This window comes from Dicentrarchus labrax, unplaced genomic scaffold, assembly GCF_905237075.1.
Source record: "Dicentrarchus labrax unplaced genomic scaffold, dlabrax2021, whole genome shotgun sequence".
Classification (NCBI taxonomy): Eukaryota; Metazoa; Chordata; class Actinopteri; family Moronidae; genus Dicentrarchus; species Dicentrarchus labrax.
The window spans coordinates 14,382,036-14,406,713 of record NW_026136714.1 but is presented as its reverse complement, the minus strand read 5'-3'; the positions used below and the strand labels follow the sequence as shown (position 1 = coordinate 14,406,713).

Below are 24,678 nucleotides of genomic sequence, written 5' to 3'. Positions count from 1 at the left end.
GGAAGACAGTGCTGTCACTGTTTACCTTTTTGCCAAGCTCTATCACTTCCCTGCAAAGTGAAAAATACAGAAACATCCTCTTAGGCTAATTCTCAAAACAACGTACAATTTATTTGAGCCTTGTGAAAACAAGACAGCACACACCCGACAAAAATATTTTCAATCCAGAGGCAAAGGAACGGAAAGACCAAGTGAGAAGACGTGAGACGGAAGGAAAAGAATGTTTGTTTTCTGTTAACACGGATTAAAAATAAATTTCAAACAGCCTTTCAGGAAGCTTGATGAAGTTCTTTGGAAATGTTAATAGTCCTGGGAGTTTTAAGACGGACTGGGTTCCTGTCAAACATTTAATTAATAAGAAAAAAACATGTTTTACTGTGCACAGACCATAAGTTCTTATAATACAAACAGAAAAAGATCTGGATCCAGTCCGGTTCAGTCTGAACCAGCTCAGCATCTACCTGCTCAATCATATCATACCCAATAATTAATTAAAGCAGCTAGATGTGCAAATGCCCCAGTAGTTTTTATGAATAGTAAAAGTGAAGTATGCCTAGGCCCGGGCAATAAAACAACAGTATCAGTAATAGACATTAAATCAAATTGAAATGTTTCAATAGAATATCGAGTTTCACTTAAATGCAAACCAACATGAAAGCACATAACGAATACACCCTGGCTCATAAATAGCCTATCATATCCCTGATAATGGAGAGTGCTATGAGTGAATAACCATAGCCGCTTCCATCCACTTGAATACACAACGTCAGTCACAACCTACGTCTGTTACATCTCAAGAAACGATCCATAGGCAGCCAATGTCCACAATGCAGAGGTAGAACGATACCGACAAAACATTAACATTACAATCATTACCTGTGTGCCTTGATACATAAAGTGGTTAAATTCAACCATTCTTTATGAATAGGTCAAGAAAAATTGTCATCATTACAAGTACGCTTTCTTGGGGTATAACAGTTAATATATGTGAGCTCCAGACAAATGGTACACAAAACATACATTGTCAGTTAATACATTTTTAATCAGTTAAATTCTTACTGGAATAAATCGATAAACGATTAATCATCATAAACATTCCAAGAAGCAGTAAATTGAAGCAATTAAGGTAACAATTAATCCATACATAGTTTATTAAAATGTGGATACCAAAGTCGGAGATTCCTCCCTCTCCTTCAAGCTGCCCACACATTCACACATGAAAACAAAGTGTAATAGAGTGCCTAAAATCTTTACATCATTTACATCAAAATATTCAGGTGGCACCTCAAATCCTGCTACTTTTATAACAACATGTGTGCTCAGTAAAATTACTGAATAACGCAGTCAACACAAAGAAAGTATGGGCAGCATTAGCAGCTGGCCTGAATGCCTCCTGGTTACTGAAGTCATGTGCTGTTTGTTTTTTTGTTACTGTGGCATGCACCAACACAGGGTTATTGAACATACTAAATTCAGAGGGGTACCAGTGACCCTGGAAATAAGGTAAACAATACCTCGTCAACAGCATCTTCATCTTCCTTATGTATTTGCTAAAAAAACATGAACAACATGGGCTCCTGGAACATTTTGTAAGAAATCACATACTTTTTTGGCAAAACTATGAAGGGAGGGGGTGCCTCAAGGGAGGCTCTAGTGAATAGAAGTGAAAAAATATTATGTTAGTTATCAAAAGGAGATAGATATAACATAGAATAGCCTAAATGAGTGTGAAAGACAATAATAAAAGCCTATGGACAGACCATTTTTACACATTTGGCTTTGTCTGAGGGGTCCCAGACTGTGAAAACCCCTGCTCCAAGGTAACCATACCCTTTGTATGGAAATTCTACATGTACAGTCACTATAATTTTATTATAGATTATTTGCACTAGTTGTTGTGATGACTTTAAGTCCTCTCAGCCATTATCTTCCTGATCACGAAAATACTGAACACTAATAGTAAAGCTGTTGCATTAACTTTTAATAAGTTAAAAGAATACCAAAATCAATATTGAATCTCCAATGTAAAAAAAAACACTGCAAAAAAAGTAGCACATACAAGGTCTGACATACAATAGTTGTAATCTATAGCAGCAAGCTGGGGTCTAAGGCCCCAAAGATACTCTAAAATGGACAGCAGCACAGATTTATACACAGTTTCGTACACACTACACAGGGGTTGTACAAGGCTTGTAGTCAGTGCAGTATTAGAATTAAGTGATGACAAAATTTACATCACAAGGAGAACCTCTCAGATGCTGAAAGTACAAATTAGCCTTCATGGTTACCTGTAACCACTAATCGTGAATGAGTAATAGTCAAACACAGGTTGAACGATGTTTAATCTCCTGTCTCATTCATGTGATTTTAGGCAAAAACAACAAGAGAACACTTTAATTCGAAGTGCTCTACCATACGGTTGTGAGTGAGTGCTTGCATTTCGAGGAGCAGGCTCAGTTTCAAACTGAATATTTTTTAACAAGAGCTCAACAAACAAGTGGCTTCATTTGAATGTTAAAGTTCACACTATTACACATATCGTATCAAAAATCCTTGATCGGTGTTTACCTAATGGAATTATGAACCCCAGCACTGCACTGCACACTGTTGTTGTGTTAGCGTTCATTTATACAAGGAAATCCAAATGGAAAGAAAATTTGAATACTCTGCATTATAAAAAAAATAATAACAAAACTGACAATTTCAAATGATTTAATATAGACAGCTGAGACCCACCATCAAGATAAATGTTTAATAACAGGAGGAAGAAAATAAGGTTGAGACTAAATGAAGAGTCTTAGAGAGTAAGTAACTAACCACTGAAAATGCTGATGCAAAGTTGTGTCATGCTGGACTGCAAACTCTTTCTCTAGAAATATTTAAGAATTGTACAGATTGATTGTTAAATATACCTGCAGTTTGTACACTTATAATGTGGTCTCATCTGAGCTTTTTTAGTTCTCTCCTGTTGCTTTGAAATTGCACATCAAAGTGCTTATTGCAAGACCTCTTTAATCTCTGACAAAGGCTGCTGTTTGGCATTCAACCTCACATGACCCACCTTTGCATCAGCATTTGTAATTGTGTGCTGTTGACATAATTTTAACTTGTTTTGTGGTGTATTAAATCTTAAACTCACGAGGGGCTTAAGATGCTCATTTTCAGCACAGCTCATAGTTAATTTCTCGGCGCACTCTACCCAAATTATGATTTCTCTTACTCCAATATAACCTGACAGGCCTCTAGCTCTAGCTGTACTGTGTTTGTGATCATATCAGCTACATACACAGCTGATGTAAGGTAAAAGAAAGCTGTTCAGGAGGGCTTTGTAAAAACACAGGCAATCAATATCCTTCTTACTGAGAACTTTTTGTAGGTTATAATACTGGATGTGGGAACAGCCTCTAGTAATACGCTGCATAGAACAGTAGTATAGTGCATTATGGGGCTCTGAGGTGAAGGCAGTAGCCTTGCGTATAAATGTCTCTTCATATTTCAAAACAGACCATGCAACAGACTGAACAGTTTTTTTGTTGATTCAAGGTCTTGTTTGTGGTAGCTTTTGTGTTTTGATGATTAAGTCCATCTGACCAATGTCAACTCTGCGGCAAAGGACAACTCCTTAGAAATTAGTCCATGCAAATTTTAAAGAAATTAGAGCGAGAAGGAGTTCAAGGTGGCTCATTACTTTTGATGGTTTTGTGGAATTTTAACATTTTTTAGCCTTACTTGCGGCCGCGTTTAATTAGAGTTCCACAGGGCAAATGCCAAGTTATGTGCAGGATGATACTTTTCTGTTTTGCAGTGTTGCATTTTAAATGATGATGAATAGGTTGTGGAGTTTTGCTTCCTGGAAAATAAATTGTGTTTTCATAATCAAGAGCGATTTGGGGATCATTCTAAACACTGACGAGAAGTAAGAATTTAAAGGATTTATAGTACTTATAAACTGTTGCATAATAAAGCATTACATCAGTGCTGGATCTGGGATACCCCAAAGGGTTAGAATCATTTATAAAACTTAAGCATGCATTTTAATGAACAGACTTTCTCCTCTGTTTATATCTACTGTGTGGTGTTTTTGTCAGCTACCCTTTTTCTTTATTGGCCTTTTTATTGAGTGGAGGCAAGTAATAGTAGGTGTAAGCAGCAGTACACTAAGATTGTGTCTTCAGTAGGGCTGGGCGATATGGCTTAAAAATAAAATCTCCGATTTTTTTTTTCCAAACCCGATTTACGATTTTAATCTTTTTTTTTTCTAGACTGTTTTTCTAGCGGGTGTTTGGGGGCTGCGGTCCTGTATATCTCGCAGAGAGCAACATTTCTCCCACTCGGCTGCATGCCTCTGCTTGAGGTGCTGGCATAAATTCGTCGTACTGCTACCTTTGGTTGCAACAGCTTTCAAACAAACTTTGCAGTGGGTCGTGGTTTGTTTGCTGTCGGACACCACAAAACCAAACCAGTTCCAAACAACCGACGACACTGTGCCTTATTTGGGGACGAGCTCATCCTGGTTTGCTGCCATGTTGTGTTTATCTGTGGAGAGATCTCTGCTTCTGCAGTGAGATCTGCAAATGCAAGGGGCAATTTGTGTGAATGAAGACGTGTTCTCAAATAGGTTTGTAACAGCACTTTGATCTACAATCACAACCTATTTCTTTAATAAAGTTCAGCTTCTGTTTCAGGCATCTACAGTTGCAACAGAAAGAAATTGGAATGGTATGATTAAAGGAAAAGAAAAAAGAAAAAGTAAGAAAGATGTGATTCTGTGGCTTCAGTTTCTATGTGCAGTACACTTCTCATCTGGACAACTTGACACTTACTTTATCACACCCTTCGGCTGGCCTTTCTTGCGCATTATAATAAAGATCATTTTTTGTTCATTCTCACTGAAATGTGTGTTGCAGATCTGTCAGCCATGATGTACTGAGCTTTGAAAACACTGACTTTTTTTGTGTTATGGTCGAGAAAACTCAAAGTAAAGTCACTTGTAATGACACCAGCCAATGCCCCGATCAACTGGCCAGAATTAATAAAGACTTGTAGAGTGAAATCATGGTTGTCCTATAGAGATTCTGAAGTCACACTGCTGAGTCGACAGATTACTCTTGCAGAAAGTCTACATCACTTAAATATCTTGGACAAGCAATTCCATGCATGAGAAAGCACACAGGAAAACATATAACACAATAACCTGTAATTTACCATATTCCCAAGTGATCCAGCACTTCTGCATATGCACAAGCAATACCATGATTAATATTATAATTACAATATTACATTATCATAATTGTAATATTTTTTTGTTTTTCAGTTTTAGCCTGGCACCAGACACTTGTTGCATTTAAATGTATTGAAATCATATTTTAATACATGCATTTCTCTTTAGTGAATTAGTGGTTTTAATAAAGGTAGTACTGTACAGTACATTGTGTAAAAAAGTAGGAGTAAAGGAAAAAAAAGTAATATTTAATTGCAAGTTGTGCTTAAGCTATTGTGGATGTGAATATAATAATCCAGGAACTTGGTCAGCTAAAATCAAAGACGGGGCAGATATGCAAAGCTGTTCACCCGGCCCTTCACACTTAATTAAAAATATCTGCAGGGCTAATGTGATGGCTGTGGTCAGCTGGAAGGGCTTTACATGCAGACACATAATGTAGCTAAACAGGGGAACATGTAATAGATTTGAGAATGTGCAACGTAATGGGAGAACACAGAAGCGAGCAAGCTCCACAGGTGTGTGCATATTTTCTTCAGAAACATGACACCCCGAAGCCTTCACTACTCTGTCTCCAACCTGCATGCTTAGTCTTGTTTTCCCCCCTGCTCCCTTTCTTCCCTCAACCAGCTGTGCAGATAAACAACAAGGCGCTCAAGTGGAGAACAGAAACATCCCCAATGGCGGCCCGGGGTAAGAGCTCTTCTAATTACACTACAAAATACTGCCTAGGCTTCTTCTGTCTTCGTGCCATCCCTCTCTCTCTTCTGCTGCTCCTAAACTCTGCCTCCCCAGTCTCTGAACCACTCCTCGCTCTCTCTTGAAATTTTAACCAACATGACAAACAGCTGAGGAATAATTTTTCTCATCTACTTTCGTGCTGTGAAACATAGACTCACACCAGTCTACACTGACTCTCCTTTCCTTTTCCTAATCTTCTGTCTTTGCTGTCTACCTTTTCATTATCAGATTTTTTCTCTTTGTTATTTTTCTGTTCCTGATCTGTCAAGTCATCTATTATCTGGTAACAATTGTCACCAATCCTGTTCTCCATCTCCAGGTTGCTCTTCATATCACAATAACTAGACAAGGTGGTTGTTACAGTACCTGGCATTATTCCAAAAAGGCCCCTTTCTATGTCAGTGGTGATCAGTCCATCATCCGATTCTCCTGCTGATTCTTATTTCAAAACTTACTTTTCAGAAAGATAACATGCAAAAGATCATGCAAAAGCCACCACTTTGCCTGATGTGGGTGTAACCTGAGGTATTTTTGAAGTTAAGGTTTCCTGTTCCTGTCATGTTATATTCTATTACACTCAACAGCCATCTCCTTACCTTAAAAATGCTGGACATGTCTCCCAGCCCCCGGTTAGGGCTCTCTGAGTGATCACAAATCAGCTTTATAAATCACGCTTTCACACACCTGATGAAAATTGTAAAGCACGAGGCGACATCACATCTTCCATTGTCATTAGACCATGTTCCCTTCCAACACTACAGCAGCCTCACTCTTTTATCTCAAGTTCCACTGTGGTCTGATGTTGTTTGAGGTCGCAAACCTCAAAATCAGAAGCGTGTGACAAAAAAATGATCGTTGCTCAAAATTAGATTCTGACAAGCAAGCTTACACTGGGGACACAGTACAACAACAAAAATCACCCACAATTCTTGTTTTCATTTAAAAAATACTGTGAAATTCACCGCTAACTCTGTCAGCTGCAGTAGCTCGTAGCGGGTTAACAAACGGCCCCAAGCTTACTAGGGACTAGTAGCCTGAACATACTTCGTCCCTTATTGCATCTGCATCAACAGTGCCATCTCAAGTTTGTGTGGAGCCAGACAGGAACAGAAAGTGCCCTTAGAAAACTGAGTGGTGGAGACTGACCAGTGAATTCCAAGTCATTTATAATGAATGTCAGCTTGTACAGATTGCCATCTCTCGGAGCATCCCCACTTTCTACCCTAAAAAAGCCCTTATCAGTATGAAACTTTCAAACCACCTACACAGCAATAATTCACCTAGAATGCTGACGTTATTTAAATCTAAACTTCCAAATGAGACTTTCTAGGATAAAAATCATGCTTTACTAATTCATGTAGGGAAACGGTTATGGGGGCAGCTCCACTGAAATAATGCAATTGTAATGCAATTCTCACTTCAAAACCACGCCACCTACAATTAAATCGACAAACGGAGTGACTGATAACTGTTGTCTGTGTGTGCAAGTAATACTGAGTTTAACATGATGGGGTTGGCTGCCTAAAGTTTGACCCATTCACAGATACCAACACTCCACACGCCCAAAATGCATGTCATGTAGTTAAGTGAACTGGAATAGGGAAGTATGCATTTGTGTATATCTGTGTGACTATGTTAGGACAGCATTAATCTTAATAGTCTCAAAACAAAGTTCTGTTGAACCCAGGTGTCTTGTTTCATTCTTCTATTTCCTGTGGCATTATTCATCCTAACTTTACGCTGAGCCTTACTGACTGTTAACTGAACTAAGATTGATTGTAACTGGATGCGGTGTAATGTTTCGTATGGTCTTACATTTATATGTTATGTGTCTTCTTTGTATGTATGTTTTGTTGTGTGCAGACCCCAGGAAGAGAAGAATGGGGATCCAAGAATAAAGGAAATAAAGAAATGAAATAGAGCAGGAAACAAACAGCAGTTTCTATTAGTATTAGAGAATCTCTGCTCCTGGTAGTGCAGGTGGTGCTGTGGTCTGTAGCACTAAGAAAAGTAAAGCACTCACTTTATTTCCTGTCACAGTCTTTTTATTATTCTCATCTTGGTACTCCTAACTCCTTGCAAAAGCTCACCCTTTCACTGTAAAGAAAAAAAAAAAAGATTTCTTTCCCCCTTCTGTGCACATTTGTTGTTTTTTCCTAAATTTAAATCACTTTTATGCCCACAGAGGACACACAATCCAGGGCAACCCATTTTCTTTCTTCCGTCACTCGGTTCCTCTCTCTTGCCTAATAACTCATCTGTGCCCGTTTGTTTGTTCAATTATTTTGTTCATTCTTTCATATCATCTAGCTTTTTCGTCTTTGCTTTTTATCTCCTTCTGACGCTCACTCTGCCCGTCTCTCTCCCTGCTTCATGCAGGTTATTTCTCCTCCAGGAGCCAATCTAGCTGTGATTGATCAACTCATCTCTTCTGCATTAGAGTGCCAGGGGAACAAACCATAGTATTAACAACACCAATAAAACTGATGACGGTAATAAAGAACCACACTAGCATTATCTGCGCTGTTGATATAAGTAATGGTGAGCAAGTTATCTTGGACAGATCTCACTTTCTGACTCTCTCCCTCTCACACAAACACAAATAATGCAAACATATACACTGCCAATAAAATAAAATGTATTTAAAAAGGCAATTTATGTGATAATCAGGCCATAACTTAAGTTTATTTCCAGAGACTACCTCTCAAATGATCCAGAATCATTGTGGCTCTCCAGCATCAGCAAGATTCCCAGGATCCCCCCGCTGTCTTCAAAAAGCTGACAGGCAGGAAACCAGTTGGATAGAACAAGTGCTATTGAAATGTGGTCCAATCCTCTTGTCTCAGCACATTTCACTCATTGTTCTTAATCAATGGGATCATGGTCAGGGTTAGCCACATCATCACTTTTGACTGACAAATTAATCCTAACTATTGGCAGTAACAACTAAGGCCTTAAGACAAATAACTGTACACTGTATCTTTCAATGGCAGAGCCGAGAAACACCTTATGGAAGCAGAGAGAGCCAGTTTGTAATTCTCAATCTTAATCCATTAATGCACAAGTTCTGTCTCATTTTAAAGTATAAAATGTCTACTTGTGCCATACAATAAAGTGTGAACCCATCGTGACGTCACCCATTGCTTTGTGGAGTACCGTTTTGTACCTCCGCCGTGACAGTTATATAGAGCCAGCGCGAGCCAGCGGACGGGTCGTATGCAGTTTTGACTCGTTCGTATCAGGAAACAATGGCGGCTCACCTGGTCACACACGATCTCATATTAATAATAAATGGTTCACTAAAAAAATTTTGTGAAAACTATTTAAAGTGAGAAAAAGGCAACGCAATAACATAATCTTACTTCATATTTGATCAACACTGTTGACACTAGTTTGACAGTTTGATCTGAGTTTTGTGCGCTGCGCTGGACAGACTCACTGAGAATGACCTGTCAATCATAAGGTAGCCCCACCCAAAACATACGCAGATTTATTGTCTATCTTACTCCAAATTGGACCATAATTTACCAAATGAAAAGCATGCATACAATGTACACAAATTATATTACACTACCAAAATGTATTATAATAATGGTCACAGCTGAATCAATTAGTAGGTATGCCCCTTAATAGTTGACTAAACCATTACTAGATGAGAAAAGTCATTTCAGTAAAGTTGATGTTTTGAACAATAAGACTTGTGTGATGTTATACCGTACTTTGTTGAAAGAAGTTAACTAAACGTGCAGTCTCCTTGTTGTCTCCTCCGAACTCAGTTGTTTGGACACATTCAAGTAAATTTCTGCTTTTTCTGTTATCGTTTTACAGGCGACTATAAAAATATAGATATTTAAATAATTAAATTAATATCATATGTTCAATGAGCAGTTGACTACTGGCTTTAAGTAATCTTTAGTCGGGCACAGCCCTAATTGTTGCAACACGGACCTTTCTCTTGTAACACAAGAAATCCATTATGTCCATACAGTTCATTATGTTAATGTGCATTATCTATTAACTATCGGTCTATAAGCTATTAAAAAAGATCACCTTTGTCAGCAAAAGTTTTCCAGTGAATGCAATGGGGTACAATAAACACAAGACTGGAATCACCTTCCTCAGAAAACACACATTTATACTGAGTAACCAATCAAACAGAAACTCCACACAGTAGCCCTGTACTTCATAATACCTTAAATCAAACTTCTACCTTGTGTGCTGACTCAGTTCTATGGTAATTTTTGAGGCTATACTTTGGTAGTAGTGTTGTATAAAACTGCATTATACTGAAGGCTGTTTCTACTATTTCATTTACAGGGTCCATGTACATTTCATTTACTAACCCTATCCCTACAACGTTACATAATCCATTAGAACACTACAAGTGCAAATTACAGCATCGGAAAATCACCATAAAGCTGAATCAACACCTCTTTTACACACTGTCAATTTTCACCAAGGTCCTATTTTTTACAGCGGTGTTGGATTGAATTAAAAGGTTCATAGGTCTGTGTTTTCTTATCACTCAATTTAACTGTACAATCACAAATGACTAATAGTAAACAGTAACTTTTATACTAAATGTCAGTGAATTTTTGCCAAGTGAAAATTGGAAAAATTTAAGGATAACATACCAGGGTTTGAAGATCTATAATCATACACTCAAAATGACCAGAGGCCTTACAGGGTAAAAGTCTATGTCGTTTTATTCTCTCTCTCTCTCTCTCTCTCTCTCTCTCTCTCTCTCTCTCTCTCTCTCACGCTCTCTCACGCTCTCTCGCGCTCTCTCTCTCTCTCTCTGTGTGTGTGTGTGTGTGTGTGTGTGTCTCTGTCTGTGCCACTCCAGGAGAACAATATCATAAAACTCCTACTCCTGCCCTGCAGGTAGACAGCCCTAGCATCACTGGATTGATTTGACCAATAATTCTAGCAACAGCTCATTTAGCTGAGACCAGAGTCTATGCTCCCATCTGTCGCCCACTCCCTCACCTTCAGTCTTTCTACCGCTGATTTCCCCCACCCTTATTAGTTTGCCAATGTGGTAAAAAATGGAATCAATCAATCACAATATTTATTTATTTTTAAGTTGTAATTAATCTTCTTAGGCCTTTATGGCATGGTGTCTGATCTAAGGTGTGCCCCCATGGACAAGCTCAGAGGACTAAGGCCTCTCTCTATGAGAAAATACATGGAATTCTTTACTTAAACCGGTCAATTTAAGATCTGTGTGCTCATCACTGCCTAATTCAGTTCAAAGGCTCATATTTCAGAGGTGAAACTATCATGCATGTATCCTTATCTTATTCAGCCTTAACAAGTACTGGATGGAGATCTTTCAGACACTATCTCAGGCACTAAACATCAAACTGGAACCAAATCCTCTGGTTGCTCTGTTTGGTGTCACTGGAGGAGAGACACAATTAACTGCGTAAAACAACATACTTGTTCCGTTTTGTGTTCTTTCATGCTTTGTTTACATGTTGGCATTAGTGCCAGCTGTTGTCATTGTATACCCATGCTTGTCACTGGTTTCTCTAGTGTATAAGATGGCCAGCACCACACTTTTGTTATACCCTGCAAATCTAAATAAAAAGATTCTGATTTAAGAAGAAGTTGGAATTAATCATGGCAATTTGATGCTGATGGCTTTGATAAGAAGAGAAGTGGGTATACTGTTGCAGAATGACTATGAAACCAGGAGAACTCGGACTTAGACTATTTTATGCAAACGCATGCAATATGAATGCATAGGTTACTGCATTTTTTATGAATGTCATCAGATAGCCAAATGCAGTCCAGACTGTGGTTTTACTCGAAGGGGAGTAATTCAAGTATCAGCATCTAATCTGCCATTTCACCAGCTTAGAATTATTGTGATTTTTAACACCCATTGCCTAACCTAAAGAACCAAGAAAAGACAGATTTAAGTGGTTTTAACTTTCCAAACTGTGGCATCACCCCTTAGTTCAAACTGAAGATTTTCACGCTGGGGGGAGGGAGAGTTGATGTAGGTGGGGTGTAGAAGGAAAGACCTGAGGCAAAGATATTGCTTTGACAGTTATTATACTTACTGTTTACATCCCCCAAAGTGTCCCACACAGTGTCAGACTGGTTCAGACCAATTAGGACACAATTTGTCTTCTTTCACTGTGGTGTGGCCTTAGATTAAATTATTTTTGAGACCAGTGTAATTTTAAGAAAAACAATAGATACTTTAATACTTCAATGATTCCCTATACTCTTGCCTCAAAATGAACAATTCCTACACCTGACTGTTAGCGCAGCACAATTAATCAAGCGCAATATCAACAAAAAATCATCTTGTCAATAGTTTCTTTCAGTGACAATAAAATTGTGATGCAAAATTATTTATTCTCACTAATCGTGAATCATATTGAAATATCTTGCCATATGGTGCAGCCCTACTGACTGAATGAATACAAGATGTGCCGAGTTGACACTGGTCTATAGTTCTTAATTTTAAACTGACATTTGAAATTTTTATTTCAAAACATCATATTTCTCCGAGACTAACTAACTGACAATCAGTGTCTAGATACATTTGAGGCCAGAAAGAGCCCATGCAGTTGCAGAAACATGATTCATTTCATATCTATAATACTTACTTTGAATAGTTGTTAAAAGGTTCTGGGGTTTTGAGATGAGGTGAGTCACACCATTATCTAAACACTCCCCATAGTGCACAGATCGTTCCAGTATGTATCTGACCAGGCAGAATTAGAGCATATGAGACAGAGAATGGCTTTTTGAGGTCTGACACCCATTGAACTACACTTACAACAAACAAGACAATTGTTACCATGGTGATTGCACCAAATTGTACAATAGTGTTCATAACTTGGGCACTTGTGGTTCTAGGTCACAAGAACCAGGAGCTGATCCTGTTCTCAGAGTGAAAATAGTGACAGCGAGACAGGGGATATATCATCAAACAGCTGCCTGTGGTCCATTGGGAAGGTCTGTACTGCTGTCTGCCCAAGATTTATTAATTATTAATTTGTTGTTTTCAGCATCAGAGCTCCAGTTTCCCCAAACGGCCACAGGCCAACGACCTTGGTATGGACACATATACATTCAAGAACATGTCCATATGCTACAAGTAATAATAAATGCACACTAGCTGTGGAACTCATCCACTCTTTGAACCTTAAGGCCAAAGTGGTACAATCAAGAAATTGAGTTACTAAGTTCATCTAGCTGTTCATGTTTCTGTGTATGTGACATGTGAAACTGGAGAATTTAAAGTAACAATAGAACACAGTATTGAGTGTTTTTGGCCCTAAATCCCCAGTGTGGAGCATGTTTATCTCATCATGGCACCACCTGTCCTGATCAACTGTCAGGTTAGTAAGGGCCCTTGCTTTGATAAAGAGGTGTGCTGAGTGTAGCTGAAAAGAGAAGTGCTGAGAGCAGGAAGTGTTAAGGTGCAAACCCCTAAAGAATGTGCTTGTGACTGTAAAAAGTGGTTTTCACCCATTCTTACCCTTCTGTTCCATATGTGTGTATATTAAAACGTGTCATTATCCAGATGTTAGCGTTGTTGGTCTTACACACACACACTATAATTGTAAATATGGCAACAGTGTTTGTACATCCTGGTACTTGATGTTTATGATTAATTAACCAAGGAAGACTGTCCCTCTCAACCAATCAGTGACAAGACAAGGCATAACTTATTCAATAGATGTATTTGTACCATCAACTCATAACTGTTAGCAAACCATGCCTTTTTATGGCAGCAGAGCAGGATCATATAAAAGTGGATGGTACAACACAGCTAATAAGCTATAATAGTGTCCTTTATTTTGGACTCTCAAGCTCTCCATGCCTTCAAGGATCAGCACTGTCCAGACAGGTTTGCTGTTGATCAACCCACACAAATTTGCTTGTTAAAGTTTACCAGGTTGGACGAACAGGAGCCCCTGGAGTTTAATTTTGCAAAATATATGTAAGACATGGGAGTCACTGGGTGGCAGAGAGGACATTGCACACACCCACCACAGCAGAAACTCAGATTCAGTCCCCAGCAGCAGCCTCTGAATTGGCTGGGTGTCCAATGGAAGAGGGTTTACAGGCGTGGGAAGTACATAATTATTGGCACTGCGGTAGCAAGTCCTATAAGGGCCATAATGCATAGGGAAATGACTAGGAAGAAAAACTTTGTTTGAAGCAATACAGTATCAGGCAAACAAATACCCACACAAACACAGATGTTTCCTAGTCCCATAACACCTATACTGTTGTTAGGTGTGCAGAATCATCTGTTGCTCTGGCTGAAGATAATACAGTCCTGACAGAATCAGGATACACACACCATTTACTAGGGCTGAACGATTTATCGTTTTCTGATCAAAATTGCGATTTCAGACAACTCGATCATGTGATCGCCAAATCTGCGGTTTTTGCAGCGCTCCTGACTGACCCAGGATCTGTTGTGTCAACTATTTTACACATACATGCCGTCTCCCTACCATCCTGCCAAGCTCACCAATCAGAAGCGGCATGCTACTCGTGGACAGGTCACGCTAACCAATCAGTATTAACGTGCTCCTAAATTGTAATTAGTCAGAAATGGCTTCAGCTGGATCAGAAGCGGAGTTAAGAGATTTAATCCCCACGAAAAACAGCACGTAGGTCATTTGGGAGTATTTTGGTTTTGAGGCTGCAGACACCAGAAACAGGTACTGTGCAAAACCTGTTTTGCAACATCCAGTGGAAACACGACCAATTTATACCGGCAGTTGAAATCACCACAGGCATTTGCATGATGAGTGCATGACGAAAAAGTCCGGTGAAAATGATCATCAGGCCCACTGTAGCAAACAGACTACAATTACAGCATCTTTCGACAACGACGGCCGTAACACATAATGTTTTCTTGACAAAAAATCTGTAAAGAGTGATGTAGAGATGTCAGGGAAGCAAGTATTATTGTTTAAGTACTTTTGAGATTTTATTTGTTCTGCACTTCACCCTGACTTGTGGTGTCAGCCTTTTGTTTAAAAAAAGATATTTGCTTTTTTTCAGGAAAAATGCTCTATTGTTTACAGAATAGGCAATATTTGGGTGCTGCTGAGCCATAAATGAATGACCCACCTATTTTAATGTCTGACATATTTTTCCAGAAGGGTCATTTTATTTTAATAAGTTTTTGTATTTTATTTTACTTTAGTTTTCATCCTTGCATTAGAGTAATAGCATTTAATGTTTTAATGTTACTGTACATTGTGAATATTGCACTGAAGCTTGATTTGAAGGAAATCGTGAATCAAATCAAAATCGCAATATCTGCCAGAAAAATCGCAATTAGATCTATTCTTAAAATCATTCAGCCCTACCATTTACCAAATACAGTATCAATCAGAACACACCAACAACATGTTAGTTGTCAATAGATGTCCACTTGTCTACCATCTTTTCAAGCTCACTTATCAATACTGACAGACAAAAATATATTTTTAAACATAGGCTCAACAAGGATCACTTTACTATCACTTTACTAAAAATATTAAAAAAAATAATAAATGTTGCCATTTTGGTGTGTGCGTTTACCGTGAAAACTGGCAATCAAGGTAGAAAAGTCATTCTGTTGCTTTTATTGTAAGTTTCAGCAGGTGAAACAAAGGTTAAATGTGGTGACACTGAGCCTAATTAACAGCATGTTTCTTTGTGAAGAAATCTGACAAATTGACTTTTGGGCTATGTTATTGTGCAGTCTATGGTGTGCCCAAAAATTGGCTGTTTTTCTGCTCAGCTGCTTAAGTAAATTTACTCCACTAGGTGCTATATGGATCTGACAACATTCAACATCTTGCATAGATTGCCTCTCTCTGCAGTGATGTGTACTCCAGGTTTAAAAATAAAGACCCAAATCATCTGGTCTTTGGGCAGGACCCAATATCTTTTCCACAAAACCACCTGTGTAGTATTCTCTCTTATTTAAATCATTATCAAGGTGGCCTTGAATTTAACAACTCACCATTCAAAAGAAGAGGGAAAATGGGTGACAGGACTTCATTACACAGCAGCTGAATAATAATAATAATGAACTCTAATGCTTCCTATAACTTATTCGCTGTGGCTTGTAATACCCAAAGGCTCAGCACAATGCATCTGCCAAACATGGTTTCATTTGTTCATAGATGTCGGTAGGTAATTTTGGTACCTCATAAATGACCTTTTCAGTGCCCGGAGTTAATCTAGCAGGACAACTGACTATTATTTGATCTTATCCTATTATGATATAATTACTCACTAGTCACTAAGTTATGGTCTGTTTGGAATGGATGACCAATCGTGTTGTTTGGTTGACACTGACACTTCCCTATTTCTTCAGTCTTCTTGTTCCCTGGGACTGGTTTCTTAAAAATACTCAAAAGGGCCTTTATACTACAATGCAGACACTACACTTTCTACAAGTAATCATTGAGCAACTGGCCTTTAAAGTCAAAGACAGTCAGAGGATATAGCGGAAAGAAACAACTGCTGCCAAAAGATAAAGGGGGATAAAACAAGTAGCGAAGTCCTTTGACAGACTCACCTTGGGCCTGATAGACAGGACATCGAAGGCATGTCCTAGGACAGTTTAAAATTATTTTTGACAACTTTTGACAACCTTGAATTCATCAACTTAATCTTGGCATGTTCTTTTTCCCCACAGGCTTTCTAATGAGTGTCGACCAAACGAATTTCACACTTTTTTGGTTGGGAGTAAAATTTTTTAATGGTTCTTTTATTTATTATCCTCAACAAAATCTTCAAGTTACTGACATGTTTGATTCTTAACTTAATATGCAGGGCACTGCAGGCTTGAACCTTTTTTCTATCTATGAAAAAGTCTACACATGCCTATATAAAGTAATTACACAAGCATTCGAAAGTTTGGCCTGGCACAAAAGCTGGATTTGGAGTCAGAAAACTATTTTTTGTGTTTTTCATGCATTTAAGTTATGGATTGTCCTCTTTACAAATATATGTTATTTTGTATGAATGGTATGCAAAAACAGTAATGTTTTGTACATGAACAAAGTGCTTTACATTGGTTTAACCAGACTAACAGCTGAAATGGTATAAAGAGACAAAGATAACTGAGCATCAGTTAAATAAAAATATAAGAAATCACCAGTCATTGGTAAAATAAATGTGAAGCTTAGCATTAAAATCTGTACAGATTTAAATAGGAACAGGGTACTTTCTCAGTGTCAAGCGCACAATAATGCCTATAACAAGCCTTGAATTAACAGATTGTCAATGTAGTGCTGTTGCTTTAGCAAAGCAATGCTTAAAACTTCATAATAGAAATAGAAGGTTGGTACTATGGATCAACAAATCTTCAGTTTAAACCACCTTGGTGATTCAATGATGATTGAGGGGCATGTTTGCTTTTCTAGACTAGAAAACAAATTCAAAATCGAAGGGGATTAGGAGGAAGAAATGGCTACATTTTTCTCTGTCATGTAACACTGTGCGAACATCGACTAATAAATTATAATTTAATTATTCTTTTTTTTGGGCCGAGAATATTTCAAATATAAATAATACATTTAGTTTCTGAATTATACTCCTTTTATCTATGTTAAAATTATTGAAAGAAAGAGGGAAAACATAAATATAAGAAATGCAAGATTGGTCTTCAACTGTGTCTGTGAGAGTTTAACCGGTTGAATAATGCCTGTCTGATATGTTCTGCTGATGTCCGAGTCAGCAAACTCCGCTAATGAGCTGTTTGAGGCAAGATCAGAATCAGCCACTCCGACATTTACCCAAGAAAATTTGAGATAAATGCCCAGAGATATATTCCACTGTCCCTCCCATCCGGTACGGGTAAAAAATGATTGATTATTTTATGCATCACATTTCTCTTTTAAACAATTCCACAGTGATGTACAAACTCCTTAACTGGAATTCAGAGGATTCCAGTTAAGGAAGGTACTTTTGAATACAGAGTTTAAGTCACTCTTTGCAGACGCACAGGAGAGTGTGAGATATTCTGCTCCTTGATTTTGTTTCTTTGGCCTAGTTTATTTAACCAACCCTGACCAGTGTGCTATGTCCACTGCCAAAAGCACACATCGTTATTCTCCTGTTTTTTTTATTTTTTTATTTAAATGAACCAAGTTAAATTGAATAATGGTATACCTTGACATTCCCAGTTGTACCATCAGATATAAATGGCTAATGTTTTGTGCATCATTTGGGTGTGCCAGCACTGTATACTAAAGAGTATACTTAATAAGAATGAAACTGCAAGGTTGATCCTGGTCTTGTTGCATTAAGCCCTGCTGCATTAAATGGGCTATTCACGGACTGCTTGATAGAACCAGTCTGCATTGGTGAAATCATCATAAAAAACTTGAAGGTATTTAAAATGAGCCTTAGTAGTATTAAGCTATAGCAACATTTTGTTTGCTAACATGTGGATGAACTGAGGGGATGTGTGCATGAGGATCCATACTCTACAGAGATAGACACTGACCCCCCACCAAGTGACATCCAACTGGGACATGATGGCTTTCAATGATGGCTTTCAAACAGCAGGCAACAGGAGTCATGGGTTCAGCCTGGACACTAAACAACAATGTCAAATGTATTATACTGTAGCTTTCATCAACCATCCAAGTGTTACTGGAAGTTGATATTAATTCTTGGTGACGTACATCTTCATTTTTTGCACATATTAGGATGAGCACTTCTTCCAGCAGTCCAATGATAACAATGAAGTATTTTTTTCCCTTAAAGAGGTATTCCAACCCAAAACATTTTATATGACTGTACTGCGATGAAACACATGTTGGTGTTAATATTCATATTCTTACTAAAGTAATCAAAATCAATAATTCGCAGGTGCTCATCATCCCATCTACTGATTTAAATCAACCTGAACCTTACTAGGCCAATACTGATCGATCGTTTGGAGCTACTTTACTTGGACTTGTGCTTTAGACATAGGCCTGTAGCGACGTGTCGATGATGTTGACGCGTCAACGTCAAAATTACGTCGATGTCATATTTTTGCGTCAACGCTTCGCCACACCTCGTCACACACATGTGGGAGACCAAAACATTGCAGAATGGAGGACGAAACAGCAACCTCCTCACAGAATTCCCAACAAAGCCCTGCAAAAAGCCCCAATAAAAGAAAAAGTCCTAAAAAAACACTGCTCGCCCTAAATCATTGAAGGTATGGGAATACTTCAAATTTAGTCCCAAACGTAAAGGTGTCGTTATTAGCGCTCTTTGCCAAATGGAGTTAGCATACCACACCAGCACAACAGCAATGTGGGAGCATCTGAAACGGAGGCACCCCATTGTCACTCGTGAAGGAGACAATAACAATTAAGTACTAACGTTGGCTAAATTGATTTCATGTTTGTGTAGTGTGTTGTATAGCTTGAGCTCTGCGCACTTCGGTGGTGCTAGCTAACTATCTTAGCTCTCCGTGCAGTTTGTTCGTGCTAGGTTAGTAGCTAACGTTAATGTTAGCTAGGTACTGGCGCCTAGACAGCTGTGTTTAGCTAACGTTAGTTATCATCTAATGTTGGCTTGAATGGTAGCTAGCTTACGGCTGCAGAACACAGCTATCTATGTTAGCTAACGTAAACTTTAGGTACTAACCTAGCACGAACAAACTGCACAGAGAGCTAAGATGCCTTGGTTAGCCTAGCACCACCAAAGTGCACAGCTGCTAGATCTAGCTAACGGTAGCAAGCAGATTGCAGTAGCTTTTAACGTTATCTGTCTAACAGAAAAATAATTGTTAGATTAATCGTCCAATTAGTCGTTAGATTAGTCGACTAATCGATAAAATAATGACACTGACAACAGCACTCATCAGCTCTGACTACCAGCTCGCTGTTCCTGCTACACTGCTGTGGCCAGTTTGTCAATCAATCTGGTCGGGGCCACGCTCCTTAAAGTCACTGTCCTTTGCAGGCCTCTGATGTATTTTTTTAAGGGGTGAGGGAGTGAGCTAGCAGAATTGAAGGGTGTAGTTACACTTTTATTACTTACAAAGCTGGCTTACCGTCCAAATCCTATCCATTTATAACATTGATCCGAATGGGTCCTGAATGCTTTTCTGTGAAGAAGTGTTTCTATTTCAACTGATGCCGCTTTTCTAGCACTGGTTTAGAAATCTGTGCATTGCAACTCAACTGTGAGTTACACACACAGCCTGTGTGATACAGGGGAGGCGAAATGAGAGACAGTCGGAGAAATAAGCAAGTCAGTCAGTGCTCTAAAACAGTTGGAAAAACAGAAAGCGAAAAGAGAGCTTTGAGTCGAGAATGGACAGACTCTGTTCATTCTTCCCGCAGGCAGACGGTGGTGATTATTAAAAGCAGCAATGTGAAGCACCAGTAACATTACGAGACAAAGCACAGAGCATCTTTGGAGCAAACATACCCACTCAAGATCGATCAACATCAAAATCTAAGATCGATCCAAGAGAAGTTATTGTAAATCATACCTCAAGCAGGGTTACCATATTACCTTGACACCGACCAAGCCTAGTGAAGGTATTCCATACAGGCACTTTGTTGCACACAAGTTGGAGAAGATCGGACCTTGATATCCACAAGGTCTGGGAACACTTCAGGATCAACTAGGATCTTGAAGACATGGTGGAGGACAAGGACATTAGGGCTACCTTGCCTAGCCTGATGCAAACACAAGCCTCACCCAGCTTAGCAGAGATAAATATATGGATGGATGGATGAGGATGAAGGGCTAATACTCTAGAGCCCTGTTAGTGGGTTTCGCTTGTCAGATCAGATCACTGCATTTGCAATACACAACCATCTATCAGTGGAATCGCTTTCACAACTACAGTACCTGCTTGATTCCAGAGATAATTGATTTATTTAGGAGGTATCATGTGAAGAAGTTTCATTTTCATAACGAGGATTTATTTCTCTGAGAGGAGAGGAGAGTAGTACTAAATTAGGCAGAGAATTTGATGGTGAGCAGCCTCTGCATTATTAACATGAAAAACAAATGCACTCTAAACCTCTGACATTTTGGAACATTTTATATGAAAGCTAAAATGGTTACAGCAACAATATATCAGGCACTCTTAAAAAAGAATTTAAAGAGACTGAACTATGCTATAAACAACTCTGAACATTTTCTTCAGCACCAGGTAATTACCCGGGCATAGTTACGAGTCACATACAGTACAGATAAAACTCATTAGTGTAATATTCAGACTTTAATCTTGTTAATTTTACCGCAGTCCACTGTTCAATTCTCAGTCACGTTGGCAAACACAACCAACCAACCATACACACACACACACACACACACACACACACACACACACACACACACACACACAATACAGTTCAATAGCTTTAATCCATCTCTGTCTCTGCTGAGATTCAATGACCAGAGTAGATGCTAGTGGTAAACTCACATTTATTCAATTCTTTCCGTGCTCTGGTAGAGATTGACAGGGTGCACAGCTTATATAAAATGATGACATACACAAATACCACGGGGAACCAAGTTAGTATGGCCCCCTAGGCAATATTGACTCACTTTTTATAGATCATGCACAAGGTCTTAAGGTCTCACTCGTGCTCTCTCTTTCTTTCTCTCTCACTTTCTCTCTCACACACACACACACACACACACACACACACACACACACACACAAAAAAAACACACACAAAAGAGAGACTATCTAAGGCTTCTCAGGCAAAGAGTGTTTACTTTGATAATAGCAGCGTTTCTCTCTCTTGACATCTGCTGACTGGTACTGGCAGGGTTCCAGCCTTACTCTGTGCTATCTTTGATAGACTGTGGAAGTTGTTTTAATTGTAGGGCTGTGACATATTTGAGAATTAATAACTGTTAGCAGTTTAGTTTGCATAATCAAACCACTGGCTTGAGAAAGAAGTCTGCTCAACTAGGCTACAAGTAAGTTTTATGGGGAGCAACTGCTTGCAACAACATTTAAATTGTTAAATTGTTGCTTCTTGTTTAACAACAATGAGACTGGGTGCATGGGCACTGATATAAACCTCTGCAACCCACTAGTTCAGGATAATAGATTATACAGTGTACTTGTTTCTGTCTCTGTGTGCGCATGCAGGAATTCAGCTCCACCCGCAGTGGAACTCGGCGGAGCTGCTGCTATTTTATAGCCTAATTTGTTCATTAGTTATTCAACATAATATATATATATATATATATATATAGACACACACACACACACACACACATATATATAGTGGACTTTATTAATATAGTAAATATAAAAAACATTAAGGAACAGCTTGGTTGCAGGGAATTTCTTTCTGAATGCAATGCAGAGCTATCCACCTGTAATATTAAAGAAAATACAAGTACTGGATCCGGACTCAACAGATATTAAATGGGGATCGGGGGCAAAAAAACTGATTGGGACATTTTTACCGTGGTGATGAATTGGTATCGAGAATTGTGGAAATTCACTGGTATTGGTATCAACTAGGGGTGGGCGATATGGGCAAAAAATAATATCTCAATATTTTTTGGGATTTTGGCGATAACGATAATCAGTCGATATCCTTTAAAATGTGATTAGAATTGCCTGAGCTGGACTTGTGTCCACCAAACGCGTTTACAGCGCTGAGAGAGCTCAAAAACTCATTTTCCAAGCGCCCAGCGGTGTTAAAAGTTGAACAGATTTCAACTTGAAGCGCTCTGAGCGCTGCGCTAAAAAAAAACGTCTCCGCTGACATCTTTTTACCGCTGAAGGTGCTTAGCGCTCTGAACGCTGAAGCCCATAGGACCCACGTCTCGGCACTAAATCATCTGAAGTACCGGTAGCTTCAGGGACTGGAGGTGCTTGCATTTTCTCTCTACCATTGCAACGCGCTGCTAAACTGTTGCAAGGAGGATGCTAGCGAGTATCCGATCGAGCCTCTAGTATCAACTACTAAAAACTCTGGTAACGTGACATCCCTACTCAGAATGCATGAAGAACATGAGGATTTAACATTAATGGAGATGAATAAAAATTAAAATTAAAATTCCTCACGTTGGGTGACAAGCATTTAGCCTAGTTAATGGTAGTATAATTCTGCCTGTCATATGTTTTCATTTTAAAGCCTTTACTGGCCGATACCGATGACGGGCCGATGTCATCCTATGTGTAGTTAATTTTAGAGGGGGCATTACAGCCACACGGCGGGGCATCCATGGCATGACTGTTTGGCCGTGGTATAATTCCTACCCTGTAACACCATTCTAAATACTGTATTATAATCTTAACTCTTTAATTATTACTCTTGTTCATCAATAACTTTGGGGAAGATTATCTTTGGCTGGTTTTAGATAATAAAATTATCTAAATTGCAAATTTAAATTGGATCCTAAAAGACACAATAAAAAATTCTCAGATTGTATTCTCTCTACTTGAATAAACACACACCAAGACACTTTGTTAGCTCTTACAGTCTCTTTGTACTAGGGATGTCACAAGGACCAATACTTCCGTACCAAGTCAATGCTCGATGGTACTCATTTTTCTATAGTACCGTAAGAACTGTAGCTACCAGGGAATCAGTTCTTCCCGATTTCTCTTCCTTTTTTCTTCTAGTGACTGTCACCCAGAGAAACAAAGAGACAGACACTGTCTGGCGTAGATCTTGTGTTTATTTTACCAGCGCGGACCTGGTAAAGCGAGAGTGAACAGCAGTGAACACATCAGCATCAGCCAATGTCATTCGGTACCACGTTGGTTTTGATTGTTTTCTGATAGGCTCCGTCTTTAACAACGAGCCTCGTCCACACGCGGCTCGCCTGCTGTTGTTAAAATGGAAGAGTGGGTGAAAAAATCTCAAACGAGTTGTATTTTTTTTCGGCGACTATATTAAAGTTACTGCTGAAGAAAGTCAACAGAGACACAAACAGAGAGAGAGAGAAACAGAGAGAGGCAGGGCACCAGTATCGGTGTGTGTGAGAAAGAGAGAGAGAGACACACAGATGGGAGTGTGTGTGTGTGTGGGTGTGGTGTGTGTGTGTGTGTGTGTGTGTGTGTGTGTGTGTGTGTGTGTGTGTGGAAAAGAGTACTGAAGGGAAAAGCAAGATGAGCAGATTAAAGTAGTTTCTGAATTAAGCAGTAAAAATAAGTAAATAAAAAAACATCTCTTAGAAAAGGGGACACTGTTGTTGTTTTTTTAAATAAAGGAATGTATGTTGAAGTACCTGGGATTTATTGTTTTGTTTTTTACTGTGGTACCCAATTGGTATCGAAAATTGTGAAATTTCACTGCTATTGGTATTTACTACTAAATTTCAGGTATTGTGACATGCCTACTGTGTACACAAATTTACACTCTCTCATGCTTTCTCTGTAAGAAATCTCAGCAACTCTACTGATAATCCATACAGGAATGTGTTCAAAGTCACACTAGGTTGGATAGCTTTTGCTGCATTTACAGTAGACTACCTTTTAACTCAGCTGTCCATCACACTTGTAAGCTCCACCAGCTTGTTACCGCTTTGTGGTTGACATTTCAGCATGCCTTTCCCTTCGTTAACCTCATTGATTTGTCTCACTTTGCCCACTGCTCCCACTCACAAAGTGGTGACATTACAATCCAGTTTTGTTTAAATATAACCAAAGTTAACACGTGCTACAAGTAGGATAATACCCCCACTTAAACTACTAAGTGAGAGCTTTTCTTTCCTGAGGACCACAGCAGGTC

The 24,678-nt window shown here is 38.8% G+C and overlaps 2 protein-coding genes across 7 annotated transcripts in view; one reads left to right on the top strand and one right to left on the bottom strand.

Annotated features, from left to right (window-relative positions):
* The window catches only part of gpat2 (glycerol-3-phosphate acyltransferase 2, mitochondrial), a 113,176-nt gene that overhangs the window by 44,488 nt on the left and 44,010 nt on the right, over positions 1 to 24,678 (bottom strand). The window contains exon 1 of one of the 6 annotated variants that reach the window (XM_051423494.1): positions 20,474 to 20,493. The exons of 4 other annotated variants lie outside the window; for them this stretch is intronic. Coding sequence is in view for 1 of the 2 variants with exons in the window: in XM_051423489.1 (XP_051279449.1) it covers positions 6,329 to 6,335 (7 nt within the window). In the remaining variant the exon portion in view is untranslated. Of the gene's footprint in view, positions 1 to 6,328; positions 6,380 to 20,473; positions 20,494 to 24,678 lie in introns of those variants that run through there. One more of the 6 variants, XM_051423489.1, reaches the window with a different exon arrangement.
* Positions 824 to 24,678, top strand: part of LOC127376526 (myogenesis-regulating glycosidase) — a 110,955-nt gene continuing 87,100 nt past the window's right edge. Inside the window, exon 1 of the mRNA XM_051423503.1 lies at positions 824 to 835. The gene's annotated coding sequence lies outside the window, so the exon portion shown is untranslated. The remainder of the gene's footprint in view (positions 836 to 24,678) is intronic.